The 19,359-nt window shown below is 44.3% G+C and overlaps 1 protein-coding gene across 10 annotated transcripts in view; it reads right to left on the bottom strand.

Moving 5' to 3' along the window:
* PALM2AKAP2 (PALM2 and AKAP2 fusion) overlaps positions 1-19,359 on the bottom strand; it is a 243,269-nt gene that overhangs the window by 3,151 nt on the left and 220,759 nt on the right. For 6 of the 10 annotated variants that reach the window (XM_090131477.1, XM_090131479.1, XM_090131480.1 and 3 more), the window contains 3 exons: positions 12,183-14,574; positions 4,949-5,127; positions 2,697-2,735 (listed from right to left, as the gene is read on the bottom strand). In XM_090131477.1, coding sequence (XP_089987603.1) covers positions 2,697-2,735; positions 4,949-5,127; positions 12,183-14,574 — 2,610 coding nt within the window. The remainder of the gene's footprint in view (positions 1-2,696; positions 2,736-4,948; positions 5,128-12,182; positions 14,575-19,359) is intronic. The other 4 variants (XM_090131478.1, XM_031609781.2, XM_090131481.1 and 1 more) reach the window with 1 other exon arrangement.

Below are 19,359 nucleotides of genomic sequence, written 5' to 3'. Positions count from 1 at the left end.
AAATCATCCTGTTGCAGTGGTCGTTGGTGGTGTTTGTAAAAGCCATGACTTGGAAAATCTGAGGATTTTTCCTTCAGATCAGTCAGCAGAAAGTGAAGGTGGATGCAAGGCTGAGCTCTGAGCCCAGATCCCCTGCCTAGTAGCTGGGACCACAGAATCACATGTACCCACAGATGGGACCATCTGCTGCCACTGCTGACTGTACCTGGAACACCACCTGAGGTGGGGTGGGTGGGCTCCAAAGGGATCAGAGGGTGGGCAATTGGCTCACACTTAGCCTGGTGTCCTGGGCTGACTGCATCCATGAAAAAAGCAACATGGTGGAAGTTGCTGTATTTGGGTAACGTGACCAGTAGGTACATCAGAAGAGAGGATCTAGAGTGCAGAAACTGGAGTGAAGCAGAAATGTGTACCAAGACGTAGGACTGTAAAACTGCTCCGTAAAAAACTGCTGCACCAATCTTCTTGTTGCAGCTCTGGGTTCTGCTGAGAACTTCAGAGGCCTTTTCTTGACAGATTTCAAGTGTTTTTGAGGATTTGGAAAAAAAGATCGAAACAGCTATCACCATCAAGTGCAAGATTAATTTGTTTACCCATCCTAGAGATGGAGACTGATCTGTCCCGCATTTTACTCTGACAGCATCTGCTCTCTTACTGGTAAAGAGAATAAAGAGCAAAATATAGACATGCTTTGGTCCACAGCATATTCCCACCACCTGGGACCGAGTGAAACTGGCTACTGTACAATACAAGCTAATTTTCACCATACAGTGGCAGCAAAACCAATGTGAAAGCAAACAGATTTTTCTGCAGCTTCATATGTTGCTAATTCTTCCGATTTGGACCTGGAAGAACTATGAGCAACAGAAATAAGAAAACGCAGAGATCGGAGTGTCTACATTCTGCCACCTCTATGCAGAAAGACACCTCCAGCGAAGCACATTAGGCACAAAGAAATAACAGAAAACCAAATGCTTTAACACACACTGGGTGATGAACTGCATCAGCTACTTCAGCACAAAGGTATTTTCTGCACTGCATCCACTCAGTGCTAGTCCCTGAACATACCTGACCTCCAGCGAGCATACTGAGGAACTGACAGGTGGAATCAAAACATTCTTATCCAAAGCAAGAGAGTAAGAGTACTACTGCTGCTGGTCAGTACTGTGGCATATACTGTGTGTCCTCTGCCATCAGACCTCGTCTGCTGGTTTTCTATTTCATAAGTCAAAAATTTTCAGCAGTCACCTTAAAAAACAATGTCAGAATTACCTAACCACAGTTACCAACTACAGTATGACTGGTATTTAGCAAAGTCAGGTTAATGCCAAGTATATCCAATAACACTTAGACCTGTAAAGAAAAAGCAGCTGTTTTTAAGGATGAGAACAATGTCCACTCGTGCAGGCATCTGGTTATCAGTGGTCTCTGTAGAACTGCAAAAGGATGTGCTTTTAACACAGACTTAGCTCTTTCGGTAACAGCTTGCTTCATGGCCAAGCTGAAAACACACATCTACTCCCCTTCCCTATTCATGCACATCGCCTTCCAGCTTGCTGCCAGTACCCTTCCTCAAGGCAGGCACATCGAGCCCGTCCCTGAGCTCCTGCCCCTCACAGTACATGATGCCCTGACCATTACTGTGTGTGAAACAAGCTTCTGGAAGCTCCTACACTTCTCAACTCTCTAGAAATGCTCCACACAAGGATCAGTCACTGCTGACTGCTAGCAGTAAGATAAAACCCACAGTAAATTAATGAATAGGAAAAAGTATAATTTTTATTTTTCTTTAGTCTCCAGGACAGATGACATTCATGTACCTGTCTTGAGGAGCCTGATGTGGAGAAGATATGCTATGAGATGGGGAGATAGTGGGAGTTATGAGTATGTAACACAGTGCTGGTGCTGGACAGATGAGAGTCAGCCATTACTAGGACCTGTTTGTGTCCCTTAGAGAAGCCCAGATTCACAAGTTCACCTGCACAGGAAACTACAGGCTGAAATGCCCATGTTACTGAGCACCTCATTCCTAAAAAACAGTGCAAGTTATTGCCTCGTGCATTCTGCCAGAACGCCAAATGCCACTGAAAATACCCTAATTCTAAGCAGGTCTGGTTTCTTCTACACTGAAACCAGTGAGGATATGAAGCGGCGGGACCGTGGTCATTATCACATTGCAATGCACAGGGAGAGGGACATGCTCACACCATTCCCCACGCTGGGACCATGCATTCACATCTGCCTCTCTTCTTCCACCAAAGAAAGGTTGATGTGGGGATGTCTTCCAAAATGCTGCACTTTGCTGCTGCTACATACTCTTTAACCAGGGATGGAGGAATACCACACACAGTATCTGAGGGTGCCTGGGCCCCAGGCATGGCTTTGCCAGCAGAATGGCAACACAGAAGTTCTCACTTCATGTCTCAGGAATGCCTCAGTCCTGGGCTGCAGCTCCCAACCTTTTAATTGCAACCCCTCCCATGCCAGGGGCTGTAACAAGAATCCAGGGGAGAGAAAATCAGCCACACAAACACTGGCTGATGGGAGATAAGATGGGATATCCCCCACATGCATTTGCATCCCAGTTTTGATACAAAACAGTACTGGCACACAGCATGAAAATGCAAACTGCAGCAACATGCACTGGGAACCACCATGCAAGAGGAAGCAAAAATAAATAAGCAGTTGAAAAGTACCTCTGAAGTAACCTTGCTAGACAGTAATTTACAGGTGTACTGGTAGAAAGGGAAAAGACCAGCATTAGTACATTGAACAAGCATGTTACAACTAGGAAACAAGAACAATACGTAAATTGTAAGAACTTCCACATCTCAGAGAACAGGATTTCAAGCAACTTGGTGTCATGAAAAAACAAACAAAAAACATTAGTCCATTTGGTGTTTTTTTTTTTTTTTAATGACACTGCTTAGTCTGTCTCAGTCTTGTTTACTGTTGGTGCTTGACTCATTTTTTTGCTGATGCTTTTTTTCCTCACCTGCTAAGCCTATACATCCTCTTCAGAAGAAACTGCCCACTAGGCAGAACAGTGAAGTTCTTCCAAAAGCAGATACGCTTGGTTTGCTCTCCATCTCTGAAAAGTAACATACTGGCAATCCTTGGCCAGAGCTGGCCTGGTGTAGCCACCCAAGTCAAACACAAAGCAGAAGGTGGTGGTAGTGAAGGCAGAGGCAGGGATCAGGTTCTCTTGGAACTCTTCTGCCTTATGGTGCACCTTTGTGTGCAGGGAGAAACTGAAGCCCAGACCAATACTCAGCATGTGATAGAGAATTTCCACAGACTTTAAGCCTCTCAAAGATCCCATTGAGGTGATCACATATGCTGACTTCTGCCCCTGCCTTAACAGGCCACGGAGGATGCTCTTCTGTTTTGTTAGACATAGGCAGGGCACACCTTCTGGTTAGGTGCTTAGAGATCAGTGATCCCAGCTAGGACATCAGGGCATGCCTTGAATTGCAAGAACAGGCAAAACAGTCCTGGCAAACATGTGCCTAGGAAACACCAGTGCATGCACCTGAGAAGTCTTGCACACAGGTGCCTGAAAAGAACCTGTCCACTTGCACTAATGACACCTTACCTACAACATGTGGCTATCACAGCTGTGTGAGAAGGTTTCAGTGAGGGCAAGCCCTGCTCACTCTTCATGGGGGTTAGTATGCTGGGGATGAACACATAGTGAGTATGCAGCTTCTTCACCATGGTGAGGTTTTGAGCCACCAGCTTTGCTTCATGAAGCTGATGGAGGATGGAGGCCTTCAATAGGAGAAGGGACCAAAAAGCTTCTGGTGTGCTCCACAGACTCATCTGCCTGCATTTTGAGTCATCCCTCCTCTGTGTTTTGGTTAACCAGCAGAAGTGCAGCAGGATCCCTCTGCATTTCATCCCTTTCGACCCCTTATGCTACTGTGCGATATTCACAATGATTAGAAGCTGCCAGACAGCACTGTCTGGTATCCACATTATAAAACTTCACTTCTGTGTACCTCATGGGACTCTGCCATCAGTGAGACTTACTAGAATGTGGTTTGCTTGGAGCATGAGCTCCTTGCAGCTGGGATCATTGTTCTGACATCTCTGGGAAGTGTCTGGAGGCTCTGGCTGCTTCAGCAAAGACAAAACACATTTAAGAAGTTTTGAATCTCGCTTACATCTCACTGCTCTGCACTGATTCCCCACAGAAATTCACAGTGTGAAGAAGAAAGATCTCATGCTTTGTTGAGAAACAGGCTGTGCAGTGTACGCACCTGGATTTTGGGACTTCCAGCTATGAAATTCACAGCCCCTCTTACTATTGCCTTCAGTAAAGAGGATGGTTAAACTGCTACAGGAATTGCTGAAACCCAGGCACCCCTTTCACAAACTGAAATCTGGCCAATTTACTGTTTCTGTTTGTGTGGAGAAAAAAGACAACAAATCCAGTGGGAGACAGCACACTGAGGGATCCACAGTGGGTTTTTTTTTGAGACATTCCCTCTCCAGTTCTTCAAGGGACTGCTTGTAGGAGGGCTACCACTTACTCTCAATTCCAAGCATTCTGGGACTGAACTTTGTGAATCAACAAACAAAGGCATGAATATATGCTTGATCCACAATGTTGAAGCAGCTGTTAAAACAACCCACTAGTAAATCTTGATGGCAGGTCAATTTAAAAAACCTACCAATTTCAGGGCAACTGCCTACTGTCCTCAGTATTAATTAACAATTAGTCAAAGTGGGAATTAACGTGAGCTGTTTTTGACATTTTCACCAGACACTGTCTTCCATCCCACCAGCCCTTATCCTTCCATTTCCAACATGCTGGCCCTTACAATGTGTTACAGCCCTTGAACACCTGCAAGGTGACTTGAACAGATTCTAGGGAAATATATTTTTGTTGTCCAACTCTCAGTAATTGTGATCAGCAGGAAGTAAAAAGGAAGAGTGCACTTACACTGCTGTCATCCATCCTCTCTCGTCTCTTGGTTTTGTGTGTTTCGTAATCCTCCATGAGGGTCTCCATCAGGTTCTTGGGTCTCTGGGCTCCTGCAGGCTCCTCAGCCTGCAGGTCGGAGTGTGAGGCAGGGCCTTCTGTGGTGGGGGATGGAGGAGGCTTGATTTTCTCTATCTTTCCTGCAATGACAAGAAGAAGAATCCCTTCTGAGCTCAAGGACTCACAAGTTGTTTCCAGAAGAAGAGAGCAGGATAAGCATTTTCAGTGGTGTCTGAATGAAGAAACAGATTGGAATGAAACCTGTGAAACAACCTGACAAACTGGAACAGTTGGTGAGTTTTTAAAACACTCCCCTCCTCCTCCTCCTCCTTCTTGAAACCCACTATATCAAAATATTACAAAACCTGTCTACAAAATCTAGCAAAATTATTAAACAACATAAGGCACATTTAACCCATCATCACTGTTTACAGGAGTATCCAGCTGGATTACCCCCCTCTTATAGGACTCATAGCAGTGGTTTGAAAATGTACACAAGGTGCTGAAAAACCACAAACTGTATTTTTTTCTGTCTCAGACAGTGCAGTGCACAGGATACCACCATGCATTAAATATCCAGAGAAGGCAGTCTGGTTAAACGGTGATGGCTTTTTTTTCTTCCCATGCTGAGAGCTTTCCACAGTTCTCTGGTGTTGCTCTCCCCAAGATTATTTCCCACAAGCTGCAGTCAGTCAGGGTGGGGAGACAAGTGCAATGAGCTAGGGGGTACTGGGGAAACATCAGCACCCTCTCGGAGGACGGCTGGGCACTGATACAGCTGACATGCAGCACTTGCAGCATGTCAGTGAGCACTTGGCTTGACCCAGAGGTAAGAGTGAGGGCTGGCTGTGAGTGTGGGAATAAGGTGTGAGGGTCCTTCCTGGCTGATGGCAGAAATGAATTAAGTGAGAAGGGCTCTTATCTGCTCACATCAGAAAAATACTTGACTATGATGGGAAAAAAAGCTATTGCTGAAGAAAATCAGGTTCCCTTCTCCATGGCATGGCACCTCTTAGAAATGAGACTGTTCAATGGATGAGGAAAGGAAAACAAACCAACAAACCAACCAACCAAACAACAATCCCCAAACCATACAAACAAGGGAAGTAACCAGAAGGACATGCAGATTTTTGTAAAACTTCCTGTTGCTGATGCAAAAACCCAGCTCTTCTTCCAAAAAGTGTCATTAACAGTGGTAACCACTAGAGAGCAGCCATGGAACCTTCTGAAAGAGTCATCAGAAGCTTAATGAAAGAAGTGAAACCAGAGCCAGAATTACAAGAAATACCCTTGCTGGGCTTATTTCATTTCTAACCAGCACGGAAAAACCCAACATCGCTTGTCTCGTTAAAGGTTTAGTTTAAGACGGCTGGTGTAGGGATGAGGCTGGGAATTCAACCCCTCTGAAACAACCTACTAGGATGCAGTGGGGGTATTTCTATGAGCAACCATCATCCTGGTCATTAGATCCAGTAGGTAAAAGAGTGAGCTGAAAATGAAAAGCCTGGTTAAGGGTCAGGTATGCTGCTGTATTACTTCATTCTTGTAGTAATAAGTGATTTCTTAGTTGTCCCACACAGGTTTTCTGAGCTCCCTGGAGACACAGACCCAACACATACTGGTCAGCCCTACAGATGAGACCCTTCCATCCACACAAAGAGTGGTATCTAGGGATCTGCATTTTAGAAGATTGCTAGAAGCAGATCTACTCTACCCAGTGGAAGAGCCATCCATTTCTACGCTGTGGCAGCAATCCAGCAGCAACACATGGCTGTGCTGTGTATACTGTGTACTGCTGACATGAATGGTGCTGTGGTTTCATTTTCACAAATAGAGAAGCCAAGGTAGAAATGTGCCTTCCCCACAGCAAAACAGTGGTTTGTCGGTCTCCAACCACATGAGATCACCCTTTATGCAATTGTTTTCCCCATGTATGTGGATGAATTCCACTAAAAACACTGGAATTCACAGCCTCATTTTGACTACTTTTCACAGATGTGCAGGTCTCTTCCTAAAAATGTGGTGAAAATGGGTAAGCAGGTGGAAATCCTTCCCATGCTAACAGCAGTTAGCTGCTAGCCTGGCAGAGCCAGCAGCTAGGTTGTGGTGAGATGACGGGATGTCTGAGGCTTCAGGGCTCTTGCAACCTCTTGGCTCTGGTGCAGACCCAGTCTGCCAGTTCAGGCTGAGGTAGACATGTTGATGGGTTAATTTTCTTCTGGCAGATTTCCATCTGGATAAGTGCTGTTCTCAGGCAGTATGTAGGTTCAGCATAAAAGCATCACAGGATACAATGATCACAGGTGCTTCCCACTTCTGCAGTCCTGTGCCTGCCACCCATTTCACTCACACACTGCAGGTGGTCCTTTCCCAAATCTGCGCTCAGAAATGATGATATTCATGCTCTCAGCCAAACAGTGGGGTACCAGCAAAAACTGCAGCCCCAAGTCACACGTGCTATCAGCAGTGTCCTCTAGAGGAAGGCAGTCCTTTGAAGACCCTGTTGCAAGACACTGAGTATAGGATAAACACTCTAAGGCTTCACCTGTGAAGTTAACTGTTTTTCCCCCTTTTAGACAAACCCTGATAAATATTCTGCGGCCTCAGTCCTGGTGATAGCTCCCTAATCTCTGTCTTCATCAACTTAGAATTTTGATTTCTCTTTATTTCTTCCCCCACACTCACAGCAGGCCAGACCTGCTTTGAGAAATGCTCTACTCAGTGCTCAGAGGAAGGGGAAGCTCAGAAAGGGGGAACTCAGAGCTGTGTGCAAGGCACTGCCTGGCAGCTCTGTGTGAAACCAAAGACCTGAAGAACTGGGAATGGATGAACTCCTATCCCAGCCAAAACCTCTGCAGAGTACCTGGGGAGCAAGAACGAGGTTTTGAGGAAGGTGACATCCATGCCTAGAAGCCTGATGGGTGTCCAAGCACCTGCTGTAAGAGGAAGAATGGGCTGTGCATGCTCAGCTGGTCTGGTCTGCTGCTAAGGAAAGAAAGAGCAACAGAGGAGAGGCCCTGGAACAGGAGCCCAAACCATGACCAGCAAACATGTTAGCCAGGTTACAAAGGAAATGGAGCTTTGCACAGAGCAACCACTTTACAGATGCTGCTGGCATCTTTAAGACACCTGCACAGAAAACTTTTCAAAATAAAGTAATTCATCAAGACTGATCATTTTAGAAAACTAGCCTGAGATGAACTCAGGGATGGTTCAAATATATGCAAAAATACCATGCTGGAAACATGGAGCCTCATTACCACTGCAGGTGAAAGGTGAGCTTCTTTGAACTTGAATACCACATGAGCAACCGGAATATGCAAATACACAAACAAGCAAATAGCAAAGAAAAAAAACCCTCAGCTCTTTAAGGTCCTTTCACTTCATGCATCTCCTCTAAGGAATGAATAATACAGCAAATGACAAATGAGCTGGGCTGGTAGGCTAAGGCTCTCCTGGAGGTGTCTGGAGGATGAGTGATGAGTGCTCCAGAGAATCCTCATAGAAGAGAATGATGAACTTTGCTTTTCCTTCACTGGTGCTTATGAAATTGTAAGCAAGCAGTATCTTTCATGAGCTCACAGGCTGCACTTCTGCTCTGGCCTTTCTCAAAATTATTTTAAAAAGGGGTTAATGTATATGTATTACACCTAATCTTACTCTTTACACCTATAATGGGCATTAAAAATTCTGCAGTGGCCGCAGATATTGCAAGTATCTTGCCGCAGAATTTTCGCTTCTCATTCCGCTTTGCAAGATGTCTCTCTGGGATGAGGCTTAACATGCAGTGTTTCCTTTAGTGTAGGTATTTTTTGGTGAAAAACAAGAGGGAGAAATTGTTTGCAGACTAAAGCAACCCCTCTGACAGAGGCTTACTCTCCACAGCCAGACTCCACACAGTTACCTGACATCAAAAGATATGTGATCGCTTGCCACCATAAACTGCAGTGTCCCCCTGGGCTTTTGCTTTCCACTGAAAGTCTCCCATCCAGCTTACTAACTGAAAATGAGGATGGATGATTGGTGGGGAGCTCTCCCAGATGCATGCATGAGCTCCAGCATGGGTGAGGAGGGTAACACTGCCTTCTGCCTCAAGTGTCTGTGCTTTGGTCACAAACATCAGAAAGGCCAATACGAAAGCTTTTTCTAGGCATGGCTTCTCATGCTGGGGATTCCCCCAAGCTGTTATGAGACAGCAAATATTCATGATGGGTTTCTCTCTAACTGAAAAATCTCTACCGAGTGCAGCCCACTCACATAATGATTTTCACACTTTAAAAATAGAGTTCTTTTGAAGGGAATTATTACAGCCAAGCACTACATGCAGATACAAATTCTTTGTATTCTAGGTACTCATAATAAAAGGGACATACATGATCATCATAAAACATAAGTGGGAACCCACTATGTGACACACTTGTTCTCTTGTTCAGAGCAACTATTAAACAGCCCAGCTTTTCTGTCTCCACAAGGGATGGTGAGCCACACACATGCTGCAAGAGCAAACTCCTGGATTGCTATGCAGCTGCTCAACACCCTGCCACGTGCAGAAAGAGCTGCACCAAAGCAGTGTGGGAACTGCTCACACTGAAATACAATTTCACAAGTATTTTTCTCCCCAGAGCAGCAGGCACGGCCTCAAGCTGCCGCAGCTCAGGGTTTGGGTTTGTGCGGTGCATGTGGAGCTGGGGGTTGGACCCCACAGTCCTTGGGTGTCCCTTCCAACTCAGGGTTTTCTGTGATTCTTAAACATTATTACCCCAGATAAGGTCTTGTTCTGTGTACGCACAACACATGGCTGAAATAGTACTGAGTCTTGCTCCAGTGATTTGAGATGGGTTAGAAGGCAGCTTTTATACTACCCAAACAGCTTTGAAGGATACTTGTTACTAAGCTTGGTCACTTGGAACCCTGTGGCTTGCACTGAGTGGCTGGCAGGTGCCAAGTGTGGTGTTACCCTCAGTTCTATGAAGTTGTATGCCAGGGTGGCAAAACAGCCTGCTTGCTATCTGAAGCAATTAGCAGTTATCTCAGCCACACAAATTGTGCCAGCCTTTCACATTTAGTCAAAATAGCAGTTCAGTTCACTGCATTCCTTTGTGGTTTGCCTGATAGTACAGTGACAGCTCAAAGCATTAAGTGAAGGCCCACCAGGTCTCCTAGCAAAGCAGACCTGCCCAGTTCATCACCAAAAAGCAACCTGGGAGGCAGGTAATTTGCAATCTGATTACTTACTGCACCTCCTCAGATGAGCTGGATGAAGGGGTAGCACAGATGAGGTAAGTTGATGGTACTTACGCTGTAATGCCAAGGGCACTGAGCCATCTTACACCAGCAAAGAGCTCTGCTGAGCACATCCACTGCTTGGAAAGCAGTGAAAGAGGAAGATATAGAAAAAATAGACAATGATCTTTTTGGTTCTTTTGATCAATTACATCATTACACATATTCATATTTTCCTAGAAATTAATTCTTTGCCTTGTCACCAGCTGCAGATTGCAGTAGTTTGAATCACTGGCAAATACATCCCAATTTTCTTTCCCAAACATATGGCAGTTGGACTTCTAGAGGAAACTGTAATGATTCATTACAAATATAAACTCATCCTTCGCATTAAAATGTAAATTACAATGAGCATTTTATCATAAGACACAAAGTAAATGTCTTGTTGTATAGAGGAATAAGAACTAGCAGAAACATACTGTTTTCCCAGGTGCTCTGTTAAAACAAGCATTAGTGTCAGCAGCTATTTCAAAACCACTTGTGAGTAAAATGCCTCATTTCAAGCACACAGAGCTACAGATAATGCTGTTTTATGAAGTGGTCATGAGCACACCTTTACACAATGAAGACTTATACAAGCCGAGGGCTATGTTATGCTATGTCTGTTATCTTGCCAGACATTGCACAATGCACACCAATTTCTGGAGGCTCTCTATCAAAAAATAAGAGCAGCAATAATAGTACTCCAAAGAAATTACCAACATCTGCTACATTTTTTGGCAAGAAACACAGATTAAAATTATTCTCTGTACAGAACTAACAAAACCAAGTGTTAGCTATTTATATGCTGTGTGACACTTAAGCTCAAAACTTAGATTTCATTAAGGGACTCAGTCCAGCCTTGTTTGAAGTCTTCAGTGGATTTCAAAAGAAAACGAACATCCTGCACAAGTTTTGGAAGCATGACTAACTGCACAAGCTCTGGAAGCACCACTGACTGACTCAATTACGTTTACATCAATTGAAAAAAGGATGGACTATAAATACACTGGGTAAAATTAATACTTCTTCACAATGACCATGCTTAATAAAAACTTTCAAGTGCTTGCACGGCACAGTCAGGTCTATACTCATGAAAATCACTACAAAAGAAATAAGCCAGACAAGTGCTACTGTTTTTCTGTTTTGTTTGCTGTTTTCATGACACATTAGGAAGGGACCAGTGCTATTTCAGTTTTTTCGAAGAGGGAAGAGAAAAACTTTTACACTGTAACTGCTGTGCATGCCAGACGCCACAAAGGACCAGAAGCTGATCAGCCAAAAGAGGACTTCTACTGAACCCTCTAAACACTTTGTTTCTAATACCTGCCCAATGCAGTAAGGCATGACGCCAACTGAAATACTGAGCTGAGCGCTGCTCAACTCCAGGCATCTTTTTACTGAAGTTTGTCAAGAAAGCCAAGTTACATCTGAGCAGAGAAAGTGAAACAAAATCTGATCTAAAACCTGTAAATTCCAGCTATTTTTGCACTTCCTTAATGACTTGCAAGAGCTTCGTATGCTCATTTTTCAAATAGCTGCATACCTGCAAAAAATGCTGCTGATCATTTCTCATGATGATGCTAAATCTAATTTTGGGTGATTGGAGGAGAGCGGTGATAAACACATTATGCTACAGTGTGGCATAAGATTGAATGCTTACATCATCTTCTAATAATGATCAGTAGGATATGATCATTACTTCTGTGCTATGTTCAGGAAAAACAGAAAATGTCCTCAGTTGGACACTTCCACATTGAGGGAAATCTGGGAAATTGTTGCCCTCCTCCTGCTTGAATACTGCAGTTTCCAAGAAGGTAAGATCATGGCAGCTCTCCCACCCTTCTATAACATACATTCTGCATTCAGTCAAAAATGGCAAAAAACCAAATCTGATCTGACCTTTTTGCTCTCCAGTGTGTTGGGTCCTTACCTGGTGCAGTTTTGTAAGACACTGTTCTGGTGGGCAGGGGTGGTGCGCTCTTTGTAACAGGGCTTGGTGCCATCTGCAGACCTTGCCGCTGCCTCTTCAGCTCCTCTTCTCGCTCCTGGGCAGCTCTGATTTCTTCTTCTATCATTGATAAAGTCCGCTGCTTCCTTGATCGTAACTTGAAAGGGCCCACAGTCACTTCAGGTTCCTGCGTGGCAAGGATGGAGGCGGTGCTCCTCAGCTCAGCTGCCTCTGAATACTTGCTGAAGTAACTGACTTCGTGCCTGTTCTCCTCCACAAGGAATGGCTGGCTGGCAGAGTACACGGGCGACTGCTGCAAACTCTTCCCTTCCCTGAGTCCTGAGTCATCTTCTTTTGAAGTCTTTGGTATGGTGTCCCTTTTTTCTTGAACAGGTGAAGACACCTGGGGTGGCTTAAACACTGGGTTCTGCAGCTCCTTGGAGGCTGGAGATAGCCTGGTGGTGGCCGGCTGCTCTTTGGCAGAGATATCCTGCTCTGCTGGGATTTTCTCTTCCTTGCCATTTGTTTTATCTGCCTGTTCGGCTATGGCTTGTTGGATGGCATTCTGAACAAGCAGACCAGCATGGTACTCCAGCTGGTTGTCCATCAGCATAGAATTTGCCAAGGCAGAAGACAGTGAGTCACAGCCTGGGTCGCTGAATGATTTGGACATGCCTTCACTCCTGCACTCTGCTGGAGTATCGGTCTGCGGGGTCTGTGGCAGGGAGAAATCTGCCAATGAGCTTTCTTGCAGGGCACTCATAGTTTCATTAGAGGCACCACTGTCACTGATGTTATCCATGCTGAAGTCATTGGAAAGGGTTTCCAAGACAGTGGTATCCTGAGATCTTACAGACAAGTCATCCAAACCGGAGTCAAGCTCCTCGGGAGGGGAGGAGGCACTGGCTGACTTTGGGAGCTGGTCTAGCACACCCTGTACATCATCCTTCACCACCGTGAAGACAGCTCTTGCACTCATGAATTCTCCATCCTCTGACCACAGTTTCGAGGCCTGTCCAGCTCTGGAGCTATCACTACATGGTAACTCTCTTATTGGGTCAGCACTGTTGCTCTGAGCATTTGTATCTTCCTCTGAAGAACAGGAGACTTTCTGTGCTTTGACAACAGCGATGTCATTACCCTCATGTTGAGCTGTTTGTCCATACATTGAAACAGGTCTTGTAATGGTGGAGAGAGGCCTCTCTGTATTTGAAGGATTGAGGCTTTTATAGAATGGTTTGACGGAGAACATTTTGGGTGTTCCAGACCGCCTTGGTGGGACCTGACCTTGAGATGGACCTGAATGCTCCATCAGTTGGAACTGCTTCCTGGCAGCTGAGAAATCAATTTGCTCCGTGACAATATCCTCTTTCTTGATATTCACTGGCTCTGGTGGTACAAAGGAGCAGCTGACCTGTTTGGGAGATGTTGGTGTTGCACTTTGCTGCTGCAGTCTCTCCTTGCGCTCCTTATACTTTTTGTGGGATTCCAGATGCTCTTCATCCAGTTGTTCCTCCAGAGTCTTCTCCTGGGGAGGGTTCCACCATTTGGCGGCAATGTTAGGGTTTTTCTTGACAGCCTGGCTTTTAATGAGTTCCCTTCTTTCCTTTTCAAGTTCTATCATTTCCTCTGATGGTCTCACTTTGCGGACCCTGTACTTTTCTTTCTCATCTTCATCTTCAAAGAGCTTAGAGGGCTTTTTGTCCTCGTGGAAAGCTCGTAGTTCAAACTTAGCCTCTTTCTTAAGGGTTGTAAGAGTTGTTTCTCCATCCTTAGAAGATCTTCTAGAACTGTTTGAAGAACTGGGACTTCCTGGCATCTTCAGACCTTCCCCAGTGTCTTCCTTCAGTCCACCCAAGGAATGGCCATTAGAGTTCAGGCTTTCACCTGCTGTACTAGCTTCATGTGGTTTAACAACCAAGGGCACCTGCTTGTCAGCTACACTTTCTTCCCCTGCATTGGGTACTGAATCATTAGAGACATTAACTGAAGCTCCTGAGCCATCCATGATGGTGACTGCACTTAGCTGAGGAGAGGATGTCCCATTAGAGGTATTATCGGCAGAAGAATCACAGCAGTTTGCCTCCAGCACTTCATCTAGATATCTGATCTCTTTAGCAACTTCACTATCCAGAGATTCATGCCTGTCCTTAAGTCCATTGTGGCTGGCAGCAGAAGAAAAGAAGTGGGTTGGATTGTCTATGGGATGTGGTGAAGCCACTGTGGTGATGCTTTTATGTTCAGAAACTGGAACTTCAATTTCCATTTTTTCTTCCTTTGTAGCAAGCGCAGTAGCTGGCTCCAGGAAATTGGCACAGTTTTGGTCTCTATTTTTTTTTAACCTGATGTCATCCTCAGGGATTCTGGAAGATTTCTAAAACAAAACAGAACAAAACTTTGATGAAGTCCTGAAGAGAAGCATTGTATTTTCTGCAGACTAAACACCATCTGGAAGGCAAACCGTAGCACTTTCTAAACTCGAGATTAAAAGAGTTCTTCACAACATTAGGAGGCATGGCAAATAATTAGTACTTACAAAAAATAGAAAGTTAACTCACTATGAAGTGAACAGGGCACTAAAACAAAAACACACTTTCATTTCAATATCTCCCAAATGGTTATCATCCTCACTTTGTTCATTATTCCAGGCCTGTGTCCTGGTCTGCCACTAAAAATGAGGTTTGGATTTTCAAGTTACTAATGACTTAACAGTTTAGATTCTTGAAAGGCTTGCATGTGCAGCACATAGCACCTATCAACATGGTATTTTACAGATGTCTTCCACACCTAAAGAAAACCTCAGAATCCATCCACAGCTGATAAGCATTACTGTCTCCATCTTGCAGAAACAGATGCTAACATGCAGAAAGAGCAGGCAACTCATCCCACATCAGGAAAAGGATGAGACAGCACCAGACGATGTTCATTTCTCAGTGGATCAATCTCAGCCATCAAACACAGGGTAGAATTACACAGTGCTGGAAAAAACATGGAGTCTTTCTCCGGCCCACACAGAAACCCACATGCAACTGGAGCTGGGAGGCAGGAAGCATTCATGTCTCCCACAGCATGGAGATCACTACAGGAGGCACAACAGGGACTAGAATCATGGTCTTATCCTTCTCACTCTTTCATGTGCAACACAGACGCGCTGGACTTGTATTTCCTCATGATGAAGATATTACCAACATCATTCTCCTAGGATAGCTTGGTAATTTTCTCAAACACAATACGATCTCAAAACAACCAAACACAGCATGCCTATTCACATCATCAAATGCTTTAACACAGAAACTTGCATTCTGAGGTCTCTGGCTCCTTTTTCACATAAGCTCTTACACAGCACCACTGCTGAAGCACGGATTTGGGAAGCAAACAGCACTGATCAAATCCTCCAAACACAGTGGCTCCCCAGAAAGGTCACTCCTGCACGCTGGCTGCAGCTATCCTTGCCACCAAGCATCATGCACTCTGTTAGTACACAATGCAGCAGAAAATGACCAGCCAAGAGCACAAGGATCTTACCAGCCCCCTAAACAGTAACATTGCCTCTGGGTTTACAAGGGCAGTAAAATGCATCTGACACACCTCGAAGAATTTGAGCCAGGCAGAAGAGCTGTGCTTCTAAAAGCATTTTGAAAGAGTTTCCTGCCTAACCATGCCATTGTACAGATCTGAAGATAATGCTACCTTCAACCATTAGAGATTTTCTTTCTGCTAAATGCTAGAAACACCTTTAAGAACAGGCAAAAAACCCAACTTCCTTTTGTCGACACATCTTACCTATTTAGTTGGTTCTACCTTCATTGCACCTTCTGTTGAACCTACACATACTCAAGCTTAAGTTTCTATCAGTGCTCTCCTTAAAGCATAATCCATTTTTTACAATTTACATGTCTAACTGTGGTCAGCTGTCTTCAGCCTGAGTAAAGATACATTCAAGCAAGCAGGTATTCTGCAAACAACTGCAGAATAATCAGTAAGAGCGACACTTTGATTAAACCTGAAAATACAAGAATATCTGTCTGCAGAGCTCCTAGTGTCACATACAACAAGTACTCACAACAGGCCTAGAACTGCAATTTCTTTCTGAGTTTTGGGTTCAAGTCTCCCCTGTCAGACTTGCTGACACCAAAAAGAGGATGCTGCCACCTGGAACAGTTTGAGCAGAGGGACTAAAGCTTTTATACAGGGCTGCTGGCCCTTCATACCTGAGATGAGCATGCTGTCAAGCTCTTGCTAACATCTGGAGCTAGCAATACATTGCTGTTGCCCCTTAGACCTCATAGTTAACACTGTGCTACTGCCATCACTGTGCCAATGTATACAGACCCTTTCGGATCAGGTCATGTTTGGGCATTCATGTTGCCTTTAGGGAACCAAACCAAAGGTGAAGTACTTCATCAGTTGATTTCTTAACGAATAATAGCTCATCCCCTCATCATAACTGCAATCTGCAGTTCACAATTAAGGCATATACATGCAACTGCCTAATCAGGAAAGGCATTTATGGCAGCATGTATTTCTGAGAGTGCATGTGTATGTGCAATTAGTGTGGCACATGTAATTATCTAGTAAGCAAGACAATTATACAGTAAAACCTATGAGGAAACACCGCTCCTCGTGGGAAGAGGCCTTTCTTTGTCAAGGATTAATAATTGTGAGTAAGGATGGGCTCTCTGCAGGGGAATAAACCAAGGAACGGAGGAGGGAAAAATAATCATATTTATAACGATTCCTTGTTTTGCCCTCAACACATTCTTATATAATCTTGGGACGCTTTCAGGACAACAAGGAGGGAATGCTCCAAACACCCCTGGTAAGAAGCAGAAGTCAACTCATGGATGAATTATATGAGGAAGAAGCTGGGAAGATCATATGGATGGGCACAGATCAAATTGTCAGGAGAACCAGCTGGAAATGGTCTGGAAGAATGGCACACATCAGGATGAAGACATGGTGATGGGAAGAGAATGGGAAACTACATCCACATCTGAGCTGCTTGGCAGAAGGAGCAGAGCTTGCCAGGGGTTGTTGCTGCTGCACACACCAGCACCTTCATACACATTGTCCACTGAGAGCAGCTGTCTCAAAACTACTAATAAAAGTCTGTAAATGAGGGAGGGCCAGCATTCAATCCCTGCTGCAACCAGCAATGTTGCCTTAGCAGCAATTCTTGTACACTGCATTTTCCAGAAATTATTGTTACATTTACACCCTTTCTGAATATCCATTCATTTCTTTCTGTTTAAGTCAAAATACAAGTGTAATTATTGCCATTTGTACAATGCTGCTGCACTTTAGTAAACTGCAGTTATTAGCAGCCTGGAGAATTATTAGCATACTTCCTTCTTGGCTGAATTCTTCATCTACAAAAGTCTAAGTGTTTGAGCATTCAGATTTTTTAGGAGAAAAAAATGGTGGGTGTTCTAGCAGCAAGACCCAGCAAATGTACTGCCAGTGCCTTCCTTTGTTTGATCCAACAGAAAATGCATGTGACACCAAGTGGGAGGCAGACCTTCACAGCCACATCCACATTCTTCCCAAGCAATGTCATGGCAAAAAAAAAAAAAAAAAGAAATAAAAAACAAGGTGAGATTAAACATTAAAATTTAAAACAACTAAGAGTTAAAAATATCTAAAATACAACCTCCTCATGCCAGGCTTCTACGGATCACTCCATCTGAGTTTCACAACAGTTCTTCATACTGCTTATCTCAAGGCATCACTGGCATTGTGGGCTTCCCACTTCTCTGTCTTCCTCTGCAGCAGCCCTGTAGTGACCCTGCTCCTCCTCCCACTGCTGGATCACTGTGCCACTGCTTTGTTCAGCCCTCTATCCTCAGTCTGTGGATCTAACCCTTGGGCTTACCACCTCTAGGAGTTTTAGTACAGAAATATAACTCAGAAACACAGTTGAGTATGGTTGACTTGGTAATCCTCACCTCCCTGCTGATGTGAATTGTATTCTACTGTTTTGGCCCATTTTTCTGAAGTCTCTTTGCAAAGCAGAAGGAACCAAATGATGGATTTGCTAGGGGGTTGACTGGCAAAACTTCAAGAAAGAGTCTGTTTCCATTCAGCTCCCTGTTTTGAAGAACTGGACACCATCTGCACCACAGGCGAACCCAGTCCTGAGTACTGCAAAGACACAGATGGTGTACGCAGCTCAGCGATTCTAGATAGTCACAATCCCCACTGAGAAACCTCCCAGCCTTGACAGGGATTGCTCTGCTCACCCTTGAAACAGCAAGCATTTTGCCAAAGAAATGGAAGACTGGTATGACATGCAGTTGCTGAAATTCTCAGTGGGGAAAAAAAGGAAAAGCAAAATTATATTAGCTCATCCCAGTAGTAGAGTCAAGGTGCTGCCCACCCAGCTCTCAAAACACGGTGATCCCCTTTGTTGCTGCTGGTGTGGGGCTGCTCCCCATGGGAGTCTTTGCAGGCATCATACTGAAGAAACAGGCCAAACCTTTAGGAGATGAAGCTGATGATGGGGACTCAAGGATTGGAATGGGATCGCCGCTCTTCCTAAAGAAATTGAGCATTTTCATTAAAACAAACACATACATACAAAAAGTGTTGTCTTCTCACTCTTGTAGGAAAATATCCCATTTCTGAGTGATACTTTTACTCCTCAAAGTTTTGAAAACACCATGGAAAAAGTTATCCCAAGTAAATTACCATTTTTCACTCAGTGAAGTTGCACAGAGTTCAGATTTTAGAAAAAGAAAATCCTCACATCCTGTTGCCAAATTTTGCTGAATTCAGAACTTGTCAGACACATGCTGGCACTACCTTGAATAGTTTGATTCATAATTCTGCCTGCTCACAAAAGCAAAACCTGGCCTGTTCCTCTCTCAGAGCAGTACATGGTGTCCTCAATACATGGATGCAAACCATTCTTGATGACTAAAATTCATTAGAGTTGAGTGTCAAAAATGATGTTCTTTGTGAGCAGCTGGCTTCGCTCTTCAACAACTTGACTGAGGTAGCCAGGGAGTACAATGGACAAATTTTCTTAATGAAAAGCTGGTTCATCTCCTTCAAAGCACTTCAGAAATCACAGCATGCAGTCTAAAATCAATGCAACTTCACACTAATTTCCCCTAAAAAGCAGTGGGGGTTTCTTTAGGAATACAGAGAGCAAAAAGGG

This window comes from Phasianus colchicus, chromosome Z (genome assembly GCF_987193195.1).
Source record: "Phasianus colchicus chromosome Z, bPhaCol1.hap1.1, whole genome shotgun sequence".
In the NCBI taxonomy this organism is placed as follows: Eukaryota; Metazoa; Chordata; class Aves; order Galliformes; family Phasianidae; genus Phasianus; species Phasianus colchicus.
This window is presented reverse-complemented; position numbering and strand designations above follow the sequence as displayed.